The sequence below is a fragment of the Ctenocephalides felis genome, unplaced genomic scaffold (genome assembly GCF_003426905.1).
Source record: "Ctenocephalides felis isolate EL2017-DRISC unplaced genomic scaffold, ASM342690v1 CF-g0.4_SCAFFOLD_01886, whole genome shotgun sequence".
NCBI lineage: Eukaryota > Metazoa > Arthropoda > Insecta > Siphonaptera > Pulicidae > Ctenocephalides > Ctenocephalides felis.
Genome location: NW_020538040.1, coordinates 128,330,964 through 128,355,759, shown reverse-complemented (window position 1 = coordinate 128,355,759; position 24,796 = coordinate 128,330,964). Strand labels below are relative to the sequence as shown.

Here is a 24,796-nt window from a genome sequence, read left to right as displayed (position 1 = left end):
AAACGGTAATCTTTGAAAATCCATAATAAAAGTATTTTCTTCCGTTGGTAGTTTTTTAGCATAAATTAAAAATGTTATTTTGTAAAATACCTTTAAAATTAAAATAAAACTTTATACGTGTTTGCCATCTGGCCGTTCCAAGTTACCCCGCCTATACGGTAAAAAGGTCTAGATAACAAAATTTTGAAAGACATCGAAAAAGCACATGTCTGCAATGATGAAGTAAATGGCAGTTTTACTGAAAGTTTGAAATGTGTTATTTGTTGTGATAATTGTTTTAGTTTTCACAATATAGTTTATATTTGTTCAAAGTGGAATTGGACCTTTGTGCCTCGCCCTGCTCTACATATATTCTATTTATTATATTTACTTTAATTCATCGAATGTTACTTAAAACTTTTTAAATAGCAGGTCAAGGAAGAAATACTTAATTCATTTTCTATCTCTCCTCGCAGAAATTTTAAATTATTTTATAAGCTCAGTAGTATTATATTATTAACTTGCAAGAGCAAGTTACAGTAATCGCAAAATATTCGATAATGAAAGATTTTATATATCTTTACGTTTCAAAGGTTTCTGAATTTTTAACTTCTCGTAGGGCAAGTTATAGTAATCGCAAAAAAATCAAAAATGAAAATTTTTATATATCTTTACGTTTCAGAGGTTTCTGAACATTTTGGCATACCTTAGAAAAAATGGTATGTGTGTGTGTGTGTGTGTATGTACGTGTGTGTATGTATGTGCGGATACAAATTTTCGTCGACGATTTCGGGAACACGGATCAACCGATTTGAATAATTCAAAAAACATTCGATTCGTATTGATAAGGAGACGTGCTGATTAGTTTTTGGCAAAGGCAGGTCTAGCCGTTCCGAAGATACGGGGAAAAAAGTGCCGAAAACGGTAACTCAGTTTTAAGAGAACGGAGCGTCCGATTTGAATAATTCAAACAACATTATACTTGTATTGACAAGATAAGGAATTGATCAAATTTTTATAAGGGCAGGTCTAGCGGTTTCGGAGATCTAACGAATAAAGTAAAAAAAACGCCATTGAAATGATCATTAGACATATGCACATCAAATTATCAGATATTTTATAGAGATTTTAACAATAAGATCTAACTATTCAAAAAAAATTCAAAGTTTCAAAAAATTCAAATTTTCAAAATTGTTCATCATTTTCAAAAAAATCTAAATTTCGAAAAATTAAAAAAAATTAAATTCTTACAAAAATTTAAAAAAAATCGAATATTTTCAAAAATTTCCAAATTCTCAAAATATTTAAAAAAACGTTTATTAGATTCCAAAAAATTTTAAACTTCGAAAGAAAATTCAAAATTTTGAAAAAAATTCTAAATTATCGAAAAAATCTATTTGAAAATCTTCAAAACAATTATTGATTATTTTCATTCCTCGAATGTTTAATTACGGTACGGGAAGTTCCAGCAATTTTAAGGCTTAAGGCACGATGCCATGCGCCCCACAATTATACACAACATCCAGAATCCAAAAAAATCAGAAAAACTTGAAATGTAACCAATAAGTCAAAAAATCAAAAAAGACTTGGATTGGATTATACTATGTTTTCTATAGAAAGAATATAAAACTTACAGTTTGATTGTTTTGACAAAATGTAGACAAACTGATGGGGTTTATTATTTTTATAATACCTCATTGTATATAGCATTCAAACAATATATCCTTATACACTAAAATATTAATTGTTTTTGATTCTCTAGAAATTCTTTAGAATATACCTTATTTAATAAAACAACGTTTGCCGGTCAGCTAGTATATATATGACCCGACAATCGTTGTTTTGCTGAGTGAAGGTGTTTCTAAACAATTTTTATAGAATCAAAAAAAATAATACGTTTAAGTGTGTAAGGTAGTGTTGTTCGAATGAGGTAATATAAAAACAATAAAACCCCATAGTCTACTTGTTCAATATCATATAATTTATATCAATAATATTTGTTTGTCCATATTTTGTTAACACAATCATTAATGAAGCATCAGTTAATACTGATATCTTACTTCATAAATTTTGCTTAATACTGAAATTTTACAACATTATTTTTTCTATAAAACTAAATAATATATGTGTTATTACTGAATATGATTTTAAATGCTTTCATTGTTTTTTTTATTTTATTAAATTTTTTCTATTTTTTTATAGATTAATAGCAAATTCCATATGAAATCAAATATATCGTGCATTAAAATTCGTTTTTGTTGGAAAGCTCCGATTATCAAATAAAACCAACAATATTTGTTTTATAAATTCTACTAATCGAATTATGTACATATGAGCCAAATATTTTGAAACCGTATATTTACACATTTCTCTATTAAGCCTTTCTATATGGTGTTATAATACATTTATGTTTGTATATTTTTTACGTGACTAATTTTTTTTCAAATGTGGGATGAATGAAGATAAATGACTTGAAGAAAATAGATTTGTCATGGATTTTCATACATTGGTTGTTAAAAAAAATTAATGGCTGGTTATACCTCTTTTTCTCTCTACTTCCAAATAAATCAAAATATCAAAAAAATCTAACTTTTTTATATATTGATGGTGGACCTTTTTACACGCAGTCCTTTAAGCCCCGTTCTACCGTATATTAAATTAATGTTCAAAACAATAGTATTTAAAATTTATTTAAGAAAGACATAGTAAAATATATTTTATAAATTAAAGTCAATACAAAATGATTAATAAAACAGTACTAAACTTTTAATTTTATTCCTCGATATAAAAATAATTTGTAACTATCAAAGGCCGGATTAAACAATAATAATAAACGCTTTAGAAAAAATCATGTACATGAACACCAGTGTTATAATTCGATCCTCCGCTTTGATGAAGATAAACTTCAATAATATCTTCATTCTTTAATTGTAGCGATTGTGGTGTGTCATCTTTATCAACAAGTTTTCCATCGAACATGAACCTGAATTATATATTGAAATTAATCCACTATTAGTAATAAGTAGTAATATTCTATGTAATTTTGACTGCAATCAGAAGTTAATGAGTTTCATGAGCTATTGTGCTGAATTCTCAAACGGCGTGGATTTTTAAATAGCCACCATAGACCTTATAAATGCATATGGACTGCTAGTCCTCAATTGTTTACCATGGTAAAAAGTGTGAAAAAATAGAAGGCGATAATGACGTCACCGGGTGAACGAGCGTTGCAGACAATCGTGGAACACTTCCGATTGATTAAGTGTCATACGTCACGTGCTTAACCTAAAAGTAAATATTCTCTGCTCGATTTGCATAAATAATAGTGGATATTACATATTATATTATATATTATTTATTATAATATAATATGACATTTAATCAATCAGAAGTGTCCACGATTGTCGGTAACGCTTGTTCACCGGGTAATAGTGACCTGGTCACTATTTTTCTTTTAGGGGGCAATTTTTACCATGGCGAAGATATGAGGATTAGGTTTTAGATCCATATATAATATAAGATCTATGATAGTAACCCACACGGTTTCAATTTTATATTATTGATTAATGAACCGATTCTGCCGCACAACATATCAATGTTAGGCCATGTTACGCTCCAACTTCCATACATAATGCTACTGAATCATACTGAATACAAACAAAATGTCATGTATTTGCTGTGCATTCAGGCGTTTTACAACTAAACTGCAACGTCACTTGTATGTTATAAAGCTGGGTCAGAAAGACGCTGTTATCTTAGAAGTTTTTTTGACATTTGGGCGGATTTTAGGTTAGGTTTTCTATCTGACAACCTGAGAAAAACGTCTGACTACACAGCAACCGCATGGATTTTGTCAATATTTAGTATGGAAAGTTTTTCATAACATAGCCTTGCCATAACATTGGTCTGTTGTGCGGCAGAATCGACCCATAAGTTTATATTTATTTCTAGTACCTAATTGTACTTTCAGGTCTTCCAATATGATCTTTGAATATCTTCATGACTTTCCCCATTTGAACAATTTTCTTAATGCGAACTCGAATTGATTCACAACTATCCTGTTTCAAACAGACCGTAATATAATCATTGTTTGTTTCATTTGGAATTTCGGTTTGGGCTTCAATTTCATCGGCCATAATGAAAAATATATAAAAGTAGAACTATAAACGAGAAATAAATGAATGTAAACAGTGTTTTCGAAAAATTTGTAAGGGGCATTAAATTTAGCTCGTTTTGACAGATTTGTCAAAATTCATTTGTTTTTCATCTTTATACATTTTTGGAAATGTTTTATATTATGAATTTTTTTTTAATAAATAAAAATATGTGTATGAATCGAATCAAAATTAAAGGGAAACTTGTTTGCACCTTTCTGGAATGGTTTTTAGGTTATTGGCATAAATATGGTCAAAAAATGACTATTATACATGAAAAGGATAAAAAACCTTTTGAAAATTCAAAGAATTGTATGTAGTTATTATGAGTTATATTCGGTTATTTAGGTACTTGATTTAAATGGGAAATATCAAGGTTAAAATTGATGAAATATGTTTAAATAAATTTAATTAATTGGTTGAAAATTATCATTCGTTAATGAATAATTGCGTTTGGTTTAGGCGGTCAAATTCCGAATAATCTAGTATTGCAATTGATTTGTGATAAATTTTAATTATTATAATAAAATTAAAGATCATTAATTACATAATGGTAAATTTAAAGTTGAAATATGACCGTTTTCCTATACAATGGCACAAATTTTTCAAGGAGTTTTAATTGATACATTTCCAATCAACATCAATTATTTAATTTAATTTAACAAATTTATTTGTTATTTTGTTGTTTTTATTTAAAATATATTTTTTTAAATATTATTTTTATATATTATTCTATTTCTAAATAAATATTTTTCTTATTTTTATATATGTGACAGGTGATTTCAGGGGGCTTTAAAAGTTTTAACATATTTAATTTACCAATTTACAACTTTATAATTTAAATATAATAACATACTTATAATAATTATCTATATAAAATAACTTAACATCTTTCATAAAATGTTTATAATAATCATTATTTTATTAAATCAATAATTAATCGATTTGGAAAAAATATTTTCAAATTATTGAAATCTTTATAATTCATTCATTAATTAATTGATTATATTTTTTTTGAATGAAGGCGATTGGAAGTTTGGGAATCACTGATCTATACGAATAATATGGTAATCAAAAAAATAAATATATAATAGGTAAATATTTGAGCTATATTTAACTGTTTCTAGGTAATCAATCGTATTTTATTAATCGTAAGATAAAATGAATTACCTGATATTTAAGAAGAAATTATTTATCAATACAAAACTTGGTTTATTATGATACATTAGGTTACAGTTACAAATACTATTTGCTGTTTTTGCATAAAATTGTTTATTACTACAAATTGTTTATATAATTATCAATGTTTCATAATATAGAAAAAACTTGTATATATATGTATTACTTACAATAGTAATTTAACACCAAGCTTAACTAATTGCAAGCACTATTTACTCTTTTTATTTTTTCTTTTCACTCTGATTCAATTGTTTTAGTTTTTAATTTTATGTCCTTAATATGGACATTTTCGAATGTCTTTGCTCCCAAGGGCTCAAATGGTTTCAAATTGAAAAAAAAAACAATTTTCGGAAAGTTTTAGCTCTTAATATTGTCTTTAGATAAAGTGCAATTCAATCAAAGTTTTGTATGGAAATAGCATGAAAAAATTTTCAAAAATTTTGCAGGGCGTCAAATTCTCAATCTTACTTTAAAATTAAGTTTCTCTAATTCATTTTTTATTTCATTGGTGTCATATGTATGGTGTATATTTTTAATCACAACTCTATAAGACCGTTCCTGGTTTATCTGATAAGTGTGATATACTACTCAATAAATAATGACAAAATTTTTCACTTTTAATTCATTTGTCGCTATGTTATACCTAAAAGATTTTTTTTAATTTTCAAAAATTTTTCCATGCTATTTCTATATGAAGTTTGATTGAATTGCGCACTATCTAAATATTAAGAGCTATAACTTTCAGAGAATTTTTTTTCTCAATTTGGAACCATTTGAGCCATTGGGAACAAGGAAATTCGAAAATGTCCATATTAAGGACCACCCTAATATATATATATCTTATATATAAAAATGAAGCTCTCGATCAAATGATCTAAAACTCGATAACGGCTAAACCGATTTGGCCAGTCTTAGTCTTGAAAAATTTGTGCTAATCATTAGGTTGTCGGAAAGGTGAGATATTATTTTAAAACCGCGGAGAAACTTTACAATTTTAATTTGAAAATTTTTGTAGAAGCGTAAGTTAAATAAAAAAATGGACGGTGGCTAATACGTCAAATGTCAAACGTTTTTGACAGATGATGTTCAATTAAGTTTAATAGGATGTTTTACGTGAATATTATTTAATTATGATTAAAGTGTAGTAAGTAGTTTTGTTTATAATTATATTTATACACAAAAACGTTATTAAGCGGATCGCAAGTGTTACTAGAAACTCAAAATATCAACTTTTTTGAAATGTTAATATGAAAATGCACTTTTTGGCGCTGTAGCACTCTTTTTTTCAATTTATTTTTGCAAATCATAAAAGATTTATTTTACTAAAACTTTATTTATTAAAAATTTATTTTTGAGAATTTTGAAAATTTTGGGAAAAATTACTTTTTTGAACAGAATAATTTTTTTATATTATGAAATATTTTGCAAATTTTGATCTTTTTTCAAAGCAATCGCGCTGCTTTACCTGCGTAAAGACAAACTATCCAAGCGCGTAAGCGCCGCGTTGCAATCTAACGGATAAACAATGTACAGAACCCATAGAAATGTAAACTAGCTGTAAGTGGAATTCTGTTTTAAGGCAATTAAGGCATCGTGCCTTAAGGCAAATTGCTGGAACTTCCCGTACCAATTTTTTTTTTTAAACGATTAACATTTTTGAAAAAAATTTACTTCAAAAAAATAAGATTTTTGAGAAACTATAAATTGGATCAAAAATTACTTTTTTTTGAAAAAAATAATTTAAAAAAAAAAATAATTTTTTTTTTAATTTTTCTTTTTGAAAAATAAATTTATTCTTTATTTTGACATATTTTGGAAGATCTAAACTTTTTTTCAAAGCAATCGTACTGCTTTAACTGCATAAAGACAAAATATCAAAGCGCGTAAGCGCCGCGTCGCCGTCTAATGCGTAAACATTGGTACAGAACCCATAGGACTGTAAACCAAATTCATACTTATTGTTAAAATCTCTGTAAAATATCTGATAATTTGATGTGCATAAGTCTAATGATCATTTTTGACCGCCAAATGGCATTTTTTTACTTTTTTCATTAGATCTCCGAAACCGCTAGACCTGCCTTTATGAAAATTTGATCGATTGTTCACCTTGTCAATATAAGTAAAATATTATTTAAATAAAATCGGACGCTCCGTTCTCTTAAAAACTGAGTTACCATTTTCGGCACTTTTTGCCCAGTATCTTCGGAACGGCTAGACCTCCCTGCGCCAAAAACTAATCAGCACGTCTCCTTATCAATACGAATCGAATGTTTTTTGAATTATTCAAATCGGTTGATCCGTGTTCCCGAAATCGTCGACGAAAATTTGTATCCGCACATACATACACACACGTACATACATACATACACACACACACACACACACATACATCCATTTTTTCTAAGGTATGCCAAAATGTTCAGAAACCTTTAAAACGTAAAGATATATAAAAATTTGCATTTTCGATTTTTTTGCGATTACTATAACTTGCCCTACGGGAAGTTAATAAATTCGGTTCAAATCGGTTGAACCGTGTTCCCGAAATCGTCTACGAAAATTTGTATCCGAACACACACACACTTACACTTAGTTTTCCTAAGGTATGCCAAAATGTTCAGAAACCTCTGAAGCGTAAAGATATATAAAAATTTTTATTTGCGATTTTTTTGTGATTGAATGAATTAAGTCTCTGAAATGCTGCTTCAAAGATGTGATAGAAAATCATGTCTGCATCGAATGGTGACGGAATAAAAAATTGATTTACTTTGAACTTCGTAAGCAAAAAAACATCATGGGTTCACCTGGGGACGCCCGCCCATTGACTCCTGGGCCAAATCGTTTCAGTCGCGGGACGATGTTTTGTGTTTGGTGAGACGCGAGTGCCCTGGTATATTACGAACTCTTGAATCCTGGTGAAATAGTTAATAGTGACCGCTACCAACAACAAATGATTAATTTGAACCACGCATTGATCGAAAAACGTCCAGAATGGGCCCGAAAACACGATAAAGTAATTTGACAACACGATACCGCGCCGTCTCATAGAGGAAGATCGGTCAAATAAAGCATTGAAAGCACGTCAATGGCACATTGTACTCGCTAAACCCTCCAGACCAGAGGTCGGCAACGCGGCGCCCGCGGGCGACATGGGGCCCCCGATCAACTTTAGATGCGCCCTCGGTTAATGTAAATGTATGATAACCTTAGCATAAATCAATTTCACATTTTCCAAATATAAGGCATATTGTTGAAAGTCTAAAAATAAATATAGAAAATTTTACTACTACATCATATTTAGAAGTTATAGACAAATTGGCAGAAGAGTTTTGTTCAATATATCAAGATTTCGCAGCACTAGAACCCGTTCTAGGATTTTTTATAAACCCATTCAAAGTTGCCGAAGATGATCTTCTGCAAAGTGTTTCAGTGTATTTCGAAATTAGTAATATCGAAGACGTGAAGTTAGAAATAATGAACTTGCAAAATGATATTATTTTAAAAGGACATCGTAATATTAAAATGTTTTGGAATTTAGTCGATGAAAATAAGTATCCTATTTTAAGGAAATGTGCGCTAAAAAGTTTCTCATTTGCGGACAGGGAACTCTAATTATATTCTCGATTATAAAAAAATAGCTGAAAATACGGACACACAAGTTTTACACTAAATTATAATTAGGTATTATTAAATCATACTCTTCTTTTATCGATGTACTGAATGTTCGTAATGTATATATTATACTATACTAAGAGAATAAAGTTATGAAAAATCTTTTTTTTTCATACCGATGCGCCCTCGGTAATTTTCAGATTTAGTTTTGCGCCCTTAACGGCAATCAGGTTGCCGACCCCTGCTCCAGACCTTGCTTCATCTGTCTATCAACTTTTCACATCGATAGAACACACGCTTGCAGAGCAGCACTTCTTCAATTTCGAAGATGTTGGCTCGATGGTTTTGCTCAGAAAAAAACAGTGTTTTTTTAATGTTATCCATAAATTGCCAGGAAATCGTTTACGATGAATAGAATCAACTGATCAAAACTTTTAATAAATAAAATTTTCACTTTCTTGAAAATACGTAATTTATTCTCTCGAAAAAAACAGCAATGACCAAGCTGGCTTTTGATACCAATCAGACAGATTAACATTATTATCATAACTGATCATTTTTAAACCAGAAAACTAACATAATTGCTTAATTCGAGATCACAAATATATTACAAATGTTTATTAATTGAATTACAAAATTTAATTATGTTATTTTAATGCAGAAACTTAGAACTTGATGCGCACAACATTTGCCTTGCATACAACAATTATTAAGCCAATTTGAACATACGGGATACTACTATGGGAATCAGCTTCCAAATCAACGTGTTTAATCAATAAAGTTCAAATATGTCAAAATTAATTATTAAAAGAAATTTTAATTACTTCAAATTATGTTTCAAATTAATTAACCAAAAAAGACGCCGATACTAACACAGTAAGCAATGAAATATGAACTTGTTCAGATAAATACAAAAGCCGCATTGAGGATCACCCAAACTTACTTTTCAGAAAAATTCACCACTAAAGCAAGATTATATTAATTTCTGTTAATCTCACAATCACTGATATTGTTCAGAGGATTTTGTATTTTTAAAGCACATTTTATTTCTTAAAATTTTACTTGTCCCAATATTGAGATAGATGTAAAACTTATGCAAAAATATTAAAAAATCAATGTAATAGTTATTTTAACATAAGAGAACACTATCGAAGTGATCAAAGTGTTTATGACATATCAAAATCAATAAAATTCCTTATGGATAACGATAGCCCAAGAATATTATCGAATTACATTACTTGGAAAATTATCATAAAAACTGGTACTAGCGTATATAAATTTAGTTTCCTAATAGTGTGAATAAATTATCTGACAATCTCTTTGCCAAGTATAATGGTTTTCCTCCTCAAAATATAATAAAATAACTTAACACATAAAATAAACCGTACATTTTATCCACTTTATGAGCATTACGTTGCATCTTACGGAAAGGAGGCAAATTTTCAAATACGTATTAATAATAAATTTCATAAAACATGATCACAAGGCTACACATTTTCTATAAGATAACATTCTATCATCAGAACACTATCTAAACTAGCTGTAAGTGGAATTCTGTCTTAAGGCAATTAGGGCATCGTGCCTTAAGGCAAATTGCTGGAACTTCCCGTACCAAAAATTATTATTTTTTTTAAAAAACGATTAACATTTTTGAAAAAAATTTACTTTGAAAAAATGAGATTTTTGAGAAACTATAAATTTGACAAAAAATTACTTTTTTTTAAAAAAAAAAAAAAATTTTTAAAAAATTTAAAAAATTTTTTTTTTTGAAAAAAAAAATTTTTTTCTTTATTTTGACATATTGTGGAAGATCTGAACTTTCTTTTCAAAGCAATCGTACTGCTTTAACTGCATAGGGACAAAATATAAAGCGCGTAAGCGCCGCGTCGCTGTCTAACGCATGAGCATTGGTACGGAACCCATAGGAATGTTAACAAAATGTATAATTATTGTTAAAATCTCTATAAAATATCTGATAATTTGATGTGCATATGTCTAATGATCATTTTTGACCGCCAAATGGCCCATTTTTTTACTTTTTCCTCTATATCTCCGAAACCGCTAGACCTACCTTCATGAAAATTTTATCGATTCTTCATCTTGTCAATACAAGTGAAATGTTTTTTGAATTATTCAAATCGGACGCTCCGTTCTCTTAAAAGCTGAGGTACCGTTTTTGGCACTTTTTGCCCCATATCTTCGGAACGGCTAGACCTGCCTTTGCCAAAAACTAATCAGCACGTCTCCTTATCAATACGAATCGAATGTTTTTTAAATTATTCAAATCGGTTGATCCGTGTTCCCGAAATCGTCGACGAAAATTTGTATCCGCACATACATACACACACATACATACATACACACACACATACACACACACACACACACACACATACATCCATTTTTTCTAAGGTATGCCAAAATGTTCAGAAACCTCTGAAATGTAAAGATATATAAAAATTTTCATTTTCGATTTTTTTGCGATTACTATAACTTGCCCTACGGGAAGTTAAATATTTTGTAATAAAACTTTATCTTAATAATTTTAGCCATAAGTATAATAATTAATTATCACAATTATTTATACTTGTTCATAATAGTATTGTCATCATTACCTCTGGTATAATATGCATAACAATAGTTTATTAACTTCTTATAGAGTAAGTTATAGTAATCGCAAAATATCGAAAATGAAAATTTTTATATATCTTCCACGTTTCAAAGGTTTCTGGTCATTTTGGCATACTTTAAAAAAATAAATGTGCGATACAATTTTACGTCTACGATTTCAAGAACACGGGTGAACCAATTTGAATAATTCAAAAAATATTCGATTCCTATTGATAAGGAGACGTGCTGCTTAGTTTTTGGTTCAACCGTTTCTGAAGATACGGGACAAAAAGTGCCAAAAATGGTATTTCAATTTTTGAGAGAACAGAGCGTACGATTTGAACGATTCAAAAAGCAATTTATTTATATTAACAAAATGAAAAACTTTTGAAAAGGCGGTTTGGAGATCCAATAAAAAAAAGTAAAAAATATGGTATTTGGCGAACAAAAATGATTATTAGACATATGCACATCAAATTATCATGTATTTTATTGATATTTTAATAATAAGAATAAATTTTGTCTGCATTTCTTATGGTTCCGTACCAATGTTTATTCGTAGTACTGCAACGCGGCGCCCACGCGCTTAGATTTTTTGTTTCTACGCAGCTAGCGTTTCGCAATAGCATGAAAAAAAGTTCTACATCAACATCATTCAAGTATAGAAAAATTAAATCTTTTCAAGGTCAATTTTTTTCGAAGTCTAAAAAAATGAATCACATGTACCACTAGTTATTGTTATACTTTATAAAGTTTTTATTTATTTATTTATTTATTTGGCTTCAACCTTATGGTTATCTAGCACACTACAGACATTTATAATATTAATTATAACTACGTACATATCTAAACTTAACTATATACATATCGATACATATATATACATACACACATGCACATACATATTTATATATACACATACACATACCTACATATACACATAGATATCAATAAAGTGAAACTTAAATTTTTATTTTGCATTTACTAATAAAGTCCATAACGATTTTATAAATTTGTATATTATTTGTAGCGACTAATATGATTGTATTTATTGGAAATGATATTCCCTTTTCACTCTGACATTTGTATAGTTTATTACGATGTTCATTATGAAGATGGCATTGCCAAAATAAGTGATCAATTGTTTCTGCAGCTCCACATATGCATTTGTTATTATCTACGATCCGAAACCGGTATAACTGATCTTTACTTGTTTTTGAGATATTGGCAGTGGATATTTTTACCCACGAACTTTTAAGCTCCGCCTTCCCCTAATGTTTTTTTTTCGACTATATATTAATTTTTGCCAGAAGCGAAATTATAAAATATTTTTCAACCGAAAAACAATAAGATTGTCATTCGAAAGTGACAAATGAGTACAAGTCTTTGAGGTCCCCGACGTGAAAAGCGCGGCTCGCGCTTGAAAATATTTAATATCTTTCGACGTAACAGATGTCTCCAACAGATTGTAAAAAGAATTTTGTTGCAGAGAAAAAAAGAAAAAATATGTTTTTTTTTGGATCGATTCAATTTGGGGAAAGGCTGAGTAAAACCTTTGTAAATATTTAAGGGTTGTTATTGTTAAGAAAATTGCAAAAACAAAAAAAAAATTGTAATCATTACAAAGTTCACTTCAATATGAGTGTAATAAAAAAAAAGAATACTGATCCAATCTGGAGTTAATTAATTTACCGCAGATGATGTTCATAGAAATTGAGCAAAAAATCCATATTTCAATCGTAAATATTTACGTAAAAAAATTTTTTTCAGCAAAATCCTGAAATACGTGTCAAATGATTTTATGTATAATATCTGTAAAAAAAAATTTCAGACAATTCTAAAATGCCAAGGTTAATTGGTGTTCGGTTTGTAAAAGAATGACTCATATATCTCTTTCAAATTTCATTTGTTACGCTTGATCACACTTTTCGTAACACTCTTGCTTAATCTTAATAGCTTTCTCCGCAAGTTAAGCATTTAGAAAATTTTTGCTTCAATAATATTCTGCAATAATGCTATTCTATGATGACAATTTAAATGTATCTGAATAATATAGGGTAGCCAGAGATTTATTGTGTCAGGGGTTAGTAGTAACATGTGTTAATAGGATCCTAAACGATATTAAAATATTTTTTGTCCTGATTGGACATGTAAACCGTCCTGCATATAAACGGCATAGCTGTTATCCTGCAGGCCGATGCAGTAAATAGAATTGTGCAGGTGCGTCATTTTTGACACGTGATACAAATTTGATCTATCATAAAATTTCGGTTTGCGTTATTACCGGCTAATTTTTAATTTTAAACAACTTATTTTATACTAAATTTATCAATGTTCGATAATGTGAAATAATTTTTGTGATTGCTAAATTGTTTAAATAGTTATCTTAATTAATGTAAAAAGTCACACATGGGGTTAGTTGAAACAAAACCTTGGAGCTAGTTATAACATATAAAAATTGTATATATGGTCAAGGGAAGATGGTTGGGGTGGAATGTATATCTAGTAATATATGGGCACATGTAAACTATATGCAGGACATACTTTTATTTCATCATTGTAGTTTACTTTGGTTTATGATAAAAATTTATAATAACAGTATTAATTATAGTTTGCGTTGATTTATGAAAAGATTGCTTAGAAAAAGTCAATTTTCTTAAAAATGAGTAAAAAATAAATTATCGGTTGTATTATTGTCAGTTTTCATCAGAACTACTTGCTCCAGTAGATTTTACAACTAGCCCTAAACACAGGGTAAGTTGTAACATCGCAGTTTTTCTAGCTAATGATTAACTGTAAATGGATGAACAATAGGTATAGAATTATTTTTACTTGATTTGGTAGAAAAATAGGTAGAGCATCTATCTAGCTTTATTTTGGCAAAATATAATCCCAGGATATATTAATTAAAAAAAACTGTTATAACAAACCTCAAACTCCCCTACTCTAGGATACTTGTACTGAAATTCCAACATGATATTTTATTGTGAAAATATTCTATTATATTAGTTATATTTCTCGCAATTATATTTTGTCAATTATAATTTGTCATTACCTTTGACCAATTTACCAATCTGTTCCTTGGATCGATTTTGGATCCGATTGTTTATCTGATCAATTCTGTATGAGGAGTAGAAAAATTTATCACAATTATATTCATTTGATTAATCAGGTTTTTGAGATTTTAATTAGCTCAATTGTTTACATACTACTGTAATTATAAAGACAGTATGAAATCAATCACTACATTTTTGATGAATTTAGTTACAAATCGCTTTAACTTAATTTTAGAACTAATCAAACAAAAGAGATAATAAATATTTAGTCTATAAACAAATTTGTATGTTGTTGTTTTATAATTGCGGTTTTGATGCCATGTTTTCGTAAAAATAATTTATTTTGCATTTGTCTTTATCGCGGAATTTAAATGTGATAAATTTTAAAGCGTTATCTGAGGCGGTTATCTATATTATTTGCTGTTTTTTTGACGATATCTCTCATTTATGATTACCTTATTATTGGAACAACAGTCTATGATTTTAAATACATGATGGACGATGGATTTATATACGAGGTGATATTTTGTGATTGGTTTAAGTTCTATTCATTATAAAATTGTGAAATGATAATGAACTATCATTAGTAATATGATCAAAAAATGGTTATGCTTATAAAGAAAAGTGATCAAGTGAATGAGAATTTTTAATCAGAAAACATGAATCAAAGCAGCAAGAAAAAAAAGAGTGCGCGAAAGGTTCACACGCGATTGAAGTAAAACTTATTTGCTACTGTACAAGATGACATTTAAGTAGAAATAAATAAATCATATAACAATTTTGAATAATGTTTATTAATAATATGGACACATTTATTAGTGTCAACCGTTATACGCATTTAAATAATGATAAATTATAAATTTTATATTTATAATAGCATTAAAAATATGTATAATATTTAAAAGCAATTATGTAATTAAATTCATACTTCAAATATGACATGATCGGTTTGTCATTATAATTAGCATTTAGAAATGAACCTTTATTAGAGTAATTACTGATTAATCAATTCTATAATATTCATTCACACAGTGGATTATGTTAAACAACGTCTAAACAAATATTGTTTTCGCAATTCACTCATCATGGAATTGTGTTTGAAGAACTTCATGTAATTAAAATTAACATACATTCATTGACTGCTTGTATTTTTTTTACTTTTTCGCTGGCGATAAATCTCATTCTTTGAACAGCTGTAATATCTATCTTGCTAAAAAATATTTTCCATTTCCATAACTTCAAAGATTTATAGAAACTACGAATAATATAGAAATTATTTCAATAAACTTATGTTTTGTACACGGCGCAAATATTGCATTTGTTTTATTATTTTCATTATAATTATTTACAGGGAACCGGGTAAAATATTCTTCTGATTCAGGCATTTTTCATTAAATCAAGATTTGTACTACGATGTAACTTTAAAATGTTTATTTATCTATGCCGATTGCTTGTTGATATCGGTACGCATACAACGTTGATGCCGGTACGCATACAACGACAGATCTCTATTCACATTCACGACGACTAATCACTATCGACCCGTATTGAAATGATTTCACCGAGAGCGAATGACGTACACTTCGGGCGTAACGCTATTTCCGTTGCATTTGTACGGATTTACACCCTAGTCGCGCCTAAAGAAGTTTTACTTTAAAAACCTGAACGGTTAGGATTTTTCAACTCCTACATTTATGATTTCAGTTGTCTAAAATATTGGTGAAAAACTCGCCTGGAAAGCATGTCTCTACTCAACATGTTGCGCCATTGTGCAAATACAAAAAATATAGTTCACGCGTACTATTTCAGCAACTTCAGCGATTTTTCTAACTATGTAATAAATGTATATAGTTTGGACTTTTTTGCAGACGGCGCGAAAAGATTCTGTTAAAGACAGAGCCGGAAGTTATACGGAGATTCCTATGCAGCAACGTCTACCTCCAATGGCCTCGTGTATTCGGCCCCGACTGATACTTGCAATTGACACTGCCATTGCAATGTTTGGTGAGTTTTTTTATAATTGAAATAGATTAAACAACTGCAATAAGGCAGACATTGGAGTAAGGCAATCGCTTGCGTCTACCCTGATCTGTTGCGCTATGATACGACCAATTTTTATTTATTTAATCGAAAATTGATCGATTGTTATTGATGTTTATGTTAATATTTTATTAGTTGGTATAACATGCTAAAAAGTTTTAATTAGAATATAAAAACAACATAGTATTTCAAATAATCATTATTGACGACGAGTTGGTTGAAATTATCATTATAGACGAAGCTAGGGGTTGTAACAGTATTTGTAACTAATATATCTTGATATCCACTGACTATATTTCTATGAAATAAAGATGGACAGTTACTGTAACGATTCCCCTACCAAATCAAGTAAAGTAATTCCACAACTGTTGTTCATTTTTTCACAATTAGTCATTTTGTTAGAAAAAATCGAATAATTGCCGGGAAAACCCTAAAAGACAGCTCTTTTCTTTTTCACATACAAACGTTTTCTAACTAAAACGTAAAATCAATTTGAGCTTTATTGCTATTATATAAAGTTCATATTAAATTACAAGCACTCACTGTATACTCCTCCTAAACTATTATTCGGATTTTGATAAATCTTTCTGAGATTTGTTAAGGAAATTTTCTAGGATGTATGTGATTATAAAGTACTGGGATGTATGTGCAATATTGTAGAGATAAATGGAAAAAATTGCAAAAAACGACATGTCATTATTTGCATTGAAAACGAATGAAAACTATCATCTACCAAAAATTTCAATTTACTTATGAACCCAGAAAATATTCGAATATGTATAATAAATTTATGATTATGAATAAGAAAAAGGAGCTGAGACATGCCAGAAATTAAAATAATAAAAGATTTATTATATGTATGGCAGATTGAACAGGATATGACAAACTAATTCACTTAAAATATGAAATTAAGTATTAATCAAGGCCGGTTCTACCTTTAATGCGATGCATGGGAAAAATACGAGCGCACGCCTTAGGGGGCGCCAACACACGATTTGGATATTAAATTTTCAATATGTTTTTTTTTTCAATATTTAATTTCTTTGCATTTTCTTCTAATCCACTAATTTCCACAATATTTTCAAAATTCGTAAAAATTTCACTTTATAACAACAAATGGGAAAGTAAAGATGAATACATACAATTCGGCCCTCACGATATCGATTAGGAGAAGTTTAAGGTGCAATTTTGAATATCTTAAATAATAAAAAATGAAATTAATTTAATCCAGCTTGAAGTACCAGTGTTATGTTATTGTTATGGTTATGTTACACTGTTTAAAAGACTTCAATTTCCAATATAGTGTGGGAATTGTGACTCATCATTTTATTTAAAGCAACAAAAATATTCAACATAGCTATGTTAAAAAATTATATATTATATTAAAAAATTGTAGACATGGGTACAGGACAACGTCTGTCGGGTCAACTAGTAATTAATACAAATAAAACATATAATGTCACTTATAATGTAATTTTGTATCACAAATCAAGATAAACTAGAATTATTATCATAATACAAAAATAAGACATATGGGCCGATTATACCGCAATTAACAGACCAATGTTATGGCAAAATCATGTTACGCTCCAACTTTCATACATTATGCCACTGAATCATACTGAATACTGTCAAAATGTCATGTATTTATGTGCATTCAGGCTTTTTACATATAAACTGCAACGTCACTCGTATGTTATGAAACTGTGTCAGAAAGACCATGTTATCTAAGATAGTTTATTTGGCATTTGTGCGGTTTCTCGGTTAGGTTTTCTACCTGAAAAAAAGGCCTGACTGCACAGCAACTACATGGCTTATAAAATAGAATATTATTAATTAATATATAATTAATTCATATTTATTTTAAAGAATTAAATATAAATCACAATAGCCATGTTGCCTTATCAATAAAACTGACAATATATGATAGATATGTTTTTTTAATTATTTAACTGTAAAGAAAAATCCAATGGGACAAGGAACAAATGCAAGGCTTGTTAAAAAAAACTATAAATACATAATATTAACCTTTTGCGGTCGAATTAAATTTGAAGATGAGTATCGTAGTACTAGGAATTATTTTCCTAATTTAGGATGTGTAAACAATATTTAATAATTGTTTTGTGTACTTTAGATATATTTTTAGTTATTACACTTATCTAGTGTTGTTTTTTCTATAAAAGTTATGTTTTACAATTACTATATGCTGTATGAATGCATACAGTACACGATTCGTATAGTAACTTGCCGATGTGTCTGAAAGTGGACAAATGACCGAAAAGGGCTAAAAAAGTCACACACACATATATATATATATATTTATATATATATATATATATATATATATATATATATATATAGTTTTTTAACAGCAATCAAAACTTCACGAATCATCTGAGTTGTTGTGCTAACTTCTTAAATGACTTGGCTTTACACCTGTAAATTACCATATCTATGAGTTGAATTTATTCTTATAATTTTTGTAATATTGATGATTTTTTTGAATGAACCGATATCACTGCTGCTGTCCCAGGCGTGTATCAAAATTGGAACCTCTGTCAAATTATATGAGCCCAAATTTTCTAATAAAGGCTAACGTCATGATAAGCTTTTGAAGCAGGTTAGGAATCATACCGCGCAAGTGAATTTCGAGCCAGCAACATTTTCAATAATGTTTTCCTCCAATATGCAAATGTATTATTTTGACCATATAAAAAAATATTTTTTTTGCTATGAAAATTTTTATGACGGGATTTTATATTCAATTTAATTTGATGGGTTTTATTTTCACCAGAGTGCGCTTGTTTTTTTATAATGGAGGTTCTGCAATTTCCGCTAAACATGTATAGATTTTTATTAGTGCAATGTGCATAAAAATGCTTCATTCGCATAGGAGCATTTAGTATATGAGTGGATTTGTGCAAACCATGGAACCTGTATTTTCACGAAGTACCGAAAGTGAGAGTAATTTCAAACACATTGGTGTTGATAGGCATGACCTAATTTTGTTTGGACAAGCAGCGAATCAAATTTTTCTACTTGCCAAGAAGTCTTGCAATATTTTCTCAAACACATATTCCACATGTGGGTATCGATTATAAAAGCAGTCCACAAAATATTTCTTATATAAAACATGAACCGTAAAGGAACCCTAGGAATAAAGCTTTGAACTTTGCCATGATATACGACAAATTCGGAATTGTTTATAGAGTAGCATCTGCATTGACAAAATAATCAGGACGATTTTCTTGCAAAACTCGATATAAAGCTCTACCAAACAAAACGGTAGTATAATATCTTTTACTTACACGAACCATTTATGAATTATTGCATAATCTATTAGAGCAACACCGCTCTGGTAAATTAGAGTTTGATCTACGTAAATAGTGTGTTTGCGAACAAGATGCCATGCTTTCTTAGAAAAAAATGTTTGAAATGACCTATAAAATTAAAATCGCGATTTACCGCGTATATCTTATACTATATATTATACCTGCGAATTTGTAGTCATAAAATTGAACTTGAACCGTGAATCAAAACCTATAAATACCTTATATTTTCCACGTAGGCCTTTTTGCCATCAAGCATCGTGTATGTATAGTATACGTATTAAGAAATTCCATTCCTTGTCAGACCTATCCATTAATTCTTATATTTCATTGCCTAGTTCTGAAACAAGGTAATAAGGTAAATAAGTGACACTGCTTTGAATTTATTGCTTATTTTGTTATCATTGATACATTTTGTATACTCTGTCACAGTTATCATTGCTCGTTCCGTAATAAAAATAAATATATAATGCGGTTGATAACATATTTGATATTTGTTGTAGGTATTGAAAAATAATGTGCTGATTATTGTTGATTATATGTGTTCATCAATTTTATATCGATGCATCTTTGTGTCAATCGGTTTTGAGAAGAGTATAGAGAAGGAGAAAAAGTAAATCGGCGTTCAATACAAATAGGGTTCAAAATAGATTTTTTTTTTTTTTTTTTTTTTTTTTTTAAATTCTTTAACAGCGATCAGAACTTATGAGTTCTATGAGCTGTTGTGATCAATTATCTTACAATTATTATAGATGGCAACCCAAACAGTTGTCCCATCTCTATGTGCTGAATTATTACAATCGTTGTAATAGTGATGACTTTTGTTTTTTTTTTTTTACTTCCAAGTGGCATGTTGCCACTACAGCTATGCCCACGAAAGGCCATTTTCACTTGAAATCATATTTGAAATCTATGATTTCAAGTGAAAATTTGGTATCAAGCTGCTTTGATACCGAACCGACCGAGGTTGGATCCGAACCCGGGACTAGGATTTGCTAGGCCACGTTCTTACCACGGGACCACGGCCGGCCCAGATATTTTTTGACTCCAAAATAGTCAAATTAATAGAAAACATATGAAACCGTTACAAAATTTAAAGGAGTGGTGACGCTAGGCAACCTTTTTATGTTCAACGAGCTTTTTCTAGTATGAATATAAGGAAACCAGGTGCATGAGGATATTTTATAATAATTTGCTTTCGTAAACACTCAGATTTTCAACCGCACGAATACGCGCATAATATTGTGCATGTCCTAAAAATGTGGCCTATATAGGCTTTTGGAAGAATATTCTTCCAAAACGTGAAAATAATTAATTTTTGTAATTACTTTTTCGTAATTCTACTTTTCGTAGATCTGTAATATTTTGGACATCTTGGATCTTATCACAATGCAAAATTTAAATCAAATGGCCTTTAAATTTTTGAAATCAGTGCAGTCGTTATTGAGAAAACAGCTATCACAAAGGTAAATATTTGGCTCTATCTCACATACACGCGTGAATCATTTGAAATTAAAATAGCAAATCGAATTTTCGGGCAAAAGCATGAACTTCTCCTTCGGAAAGTTAATAATTAATATATTGATATCTTAAGATATAGCATTTTTATTCAACACTAGGGTTATGGGAACCGTCAATTTGACGAAATTTGAACTTTGAAATAAAATGCTCAAACATCTTAGCACTAATATTAATCCTTTCGTGATATGTTAACAATTTTTACATTTTTTTCTTAATGCAAAGCCTTATATCTTACTGTTCATCTAAACCTGAGTATAAAATAATAGATTTTTAAAAGAATTTGCGCATTGCGTCAATTCGACGGCTTTCCTTAAGGATAGGTTTATACGAAATGCCCGTAAACCTAGTATTGCTTGAATATTATTGAATGTTGCTTATTGCATGATATATTTTCCTTAATTACATTAATTGCATTCAATTTCCACAGTGAAAATCTAGTTAAATATATCAACTGCGCAATATCCTGTCGAGTACAAATTTAACGATCTCATCATTTGCTTGATGACTGCCGGATCCCCCTGTAAATTGAATTGATCTTCCTGTTTTGTATATGTGCTGTTAAATATTTATACACACGAATTAAAATATTTAAAAGCATCGAGATATCTATTTAGAACTACATACAACATTTTTATTTATCGTTCTTTTTTATTCTTTTAATTTTCGTTTCTGAACAACAGTCAGAACTTTCGAGTCTTATGAGCTACAATGATGATATTTATCAACTTTTATGATGACAACTAAATAATTGTGCTACCTAGATTTGCTATATTTATTTTATTAAAAATTATGGCAGAGCGGGGTTTAAAAGGGTAAAAAGGTCCACCCCCGATATATATCTCAAAAACAAGTAAAGATTTTTCTGTCATTTTGTTAAAGTAGAGGGATAATGATGTCTGTGATCTACTATCACCTTGATTTTACGACGTCGCTATTGTTTGAAATCCATAGTAAAAGTATTTTCTTTCGTTGTTAGTTTTTTTTATATATAGATTTACATCATTATAGATTCAACCGTTTTTTTATAAAACCTCTATAAAATCTTGCACGTGTGGGATAAAAAGGACCAACTGGCAAGACAAAGCAATTTTATAAGAGATAAAAATAAATAGGTATTTCAACTCTGCTGCTCAAAATATCAGATCAAGGTTATATACAGTATTTCCTCTGTAAAAAATGTACCCATAATGTTTAAATTTTGTGTTGGTTGAATAATGCGGCTATTATTTCGTAAAATCCCATTAAAAATGAGACATGTTTGCCTCTCGGCCATTCAATTTTACCTCGCCTGTGGCGTAAAAAGGACCAGATGACAAATTTCTGAAAAACAGCAAAAAAACTCTTTTTTACGATGATGAATTAACTAAAGCTAAACATACTCCGAAAGTGTTAGTTGTTTGTTTGTTATGTATTATTCGTTGTGTAATAATTGGTTTGGTTTACAAAATATGATTGCTCAAAGTGAAATTGGAGTTAATATTTACTGATTTTTTTAAATTTAATTACCACTTATTTATCATAATTGACATTCAATATTCAGCCCATCTTGGACCATAGTTTTAAGACACCGACAACAGCATAATAATCTATAAATACGAACTTACTAAGAAAAGTACAAAAGCCGCTTCGACATCATCCAATCTCACTTGTCAGAGAACTCCGCCAGAACAGTACTAGGGCCAAGTTGGCAATTTCACATTCATCTTTGTCAATCATAAAATCTCTGGCAATCGTCAGAAGATTTTGTAATCATAACCCTTTAGCTACGAGAGCGTTTTCTGCAAGAGTGCCGCTGCTGTGTCGCTGCTGTACAGAACAGCGCTTTCCTTAATAGTGCTATTGGAAGGACAAGGCACAATAACAAATTTTGAGATATTTCTATTATTATCAATGAAAATGTGTTGAAAAATTCGATTTTGAGCTGTAAAACACTAAAAATTACAATAAAAAGTAGAATTGCCAATAGTTTCTCACTCAGGCGGCATCCGAGTAGAAAAGATTAAATTATTATAAATTATTATGTATTATAAATGGAATATCGAATTGCACAGAAAATATATCAGCTACTGTGTTTATTCATCCCTCGTCCAGAAAATAATACGATAATAGGTTAATATGATAGAAAACATCAGAAATACAATGCATAATAAATCATCAAAGTGTCTGATAAACACTTCAAAGTTTTCAATAAATAATCCAATGTTATACAACTTTTATTAAAGCTCATAATATTTAAATAAGAATTAATCGATAATTTTACAATCCTCTGTTATGTACAAAGTACAATAATAACTTAACTATTTTATCGTGATAAATGCATTAAAGTATTATACTTTTCATAATGTGCAAATATATTTTAATGCATTTACAAATATCAATTAGTAGTTTTGTTGCCTTTTGGGAAAGTTTTAAGTATCAAGTAGATGATGGATATTTTGTATGTTCTAATGTGAATATTCGCTAGATAATATTAATGCACGTCTTGATCAACAGTATTAAAAATGATACAGCTAATTTTATTTCAACGTGAATGATGGGTATTTGACGCATTATAACTATAAGAATTATTGGACAAAAATATTCGGCTTATTTTTTATAATATCTTCCATAATGTTTTAACTTTTTTTTTCATTTTTCAGTCATCATGACGATAGCTTTGATAGAGATCGGTGTGTATCCAAGTCAACAGAAGGGATTCTGGTGCACAGACCCCAGCATTTCGTACAAATTTCGAGGCGACACCATAACTCCTATGATGCTGGCCATCCTGACACTGATTTCACCACTTGTGATAGTGAGTGTCGATAGTTTTTAATTATCCATTAAAACTTTTTCTAATATAATTCATCATAAAAGTACGCTATATTTATACCCCTTGTTTCTTTTCTATAGTAATCTTCTCTTATTCTATTTTTTTCTGTCTTGCCTGTCAAATTCCTTCGTAATTCTATTTTTCTATCTATAATATGAATAAATCTATAAAATTTAATTTACTACAATGTATATAAAAAAAGTAAAAAAGAAGGAACAACATAGCATTTAAGTGGCTGAAGAAGCAGGGAAATGGTTTGGAAAAGACAGTCGAAGACAGAATTAGAAGAGCATTTAAGTTGGATAAGAAGAGAAAAAAGATTGTAGCCAAAATATTATTGTTGGTACGAAAAAGTTAAAATTATAAAAAAATAGTTGCCTCAGATGTACATCAGTATACATAAATCAAACGCAAGAGAAAAGAGAGATGGAGAAGAAGGCAAAAATGTGGTCGGAAAAAGAAAGGGTTGAAAGCTTTATTGAAGAAAAGAAACCAGAAAAAACGCAG

General features: G+C 29.4%; 1 protein-coding gene across 3 annotated transcripts in view; it reads left to right on the top strand.

Moving 5' to 3' along the window:
• The window catches only part of LOC113378098 (phospholipid phosphatase homolog 1.2 homolog), a 68,482-nt gene that overhangs the window by 36,578 nt on the left and 7,108 nt on the right, over positions 1-24,796 (top strand). The window contains exons 1-3 of one of the 3 annotated variants that reach the window (XM_026618616.1): positions 15,070-15,105; positions 16,456-16,591; positions 24,117-24,271. In XM_026618616.1, coding sequence (XP_026474401.1) covers positions 15,079-15,105; positions 16,456-16,591; positions 24,117-24,271 — 318 coding nt within the window. In that variant the 5' untranslated portion in view covers positions 15,070-15,078. Of the gene's footprint in view, positions 1-15,069; positions 15,106-16,455; positions 16,592-24,116; positions 24,272-24,796 lie in introns of those variants that run through there. The other 2 variants (XM_026618617.1, XM_026618618.1) reach the window with 2 other exon arrangements.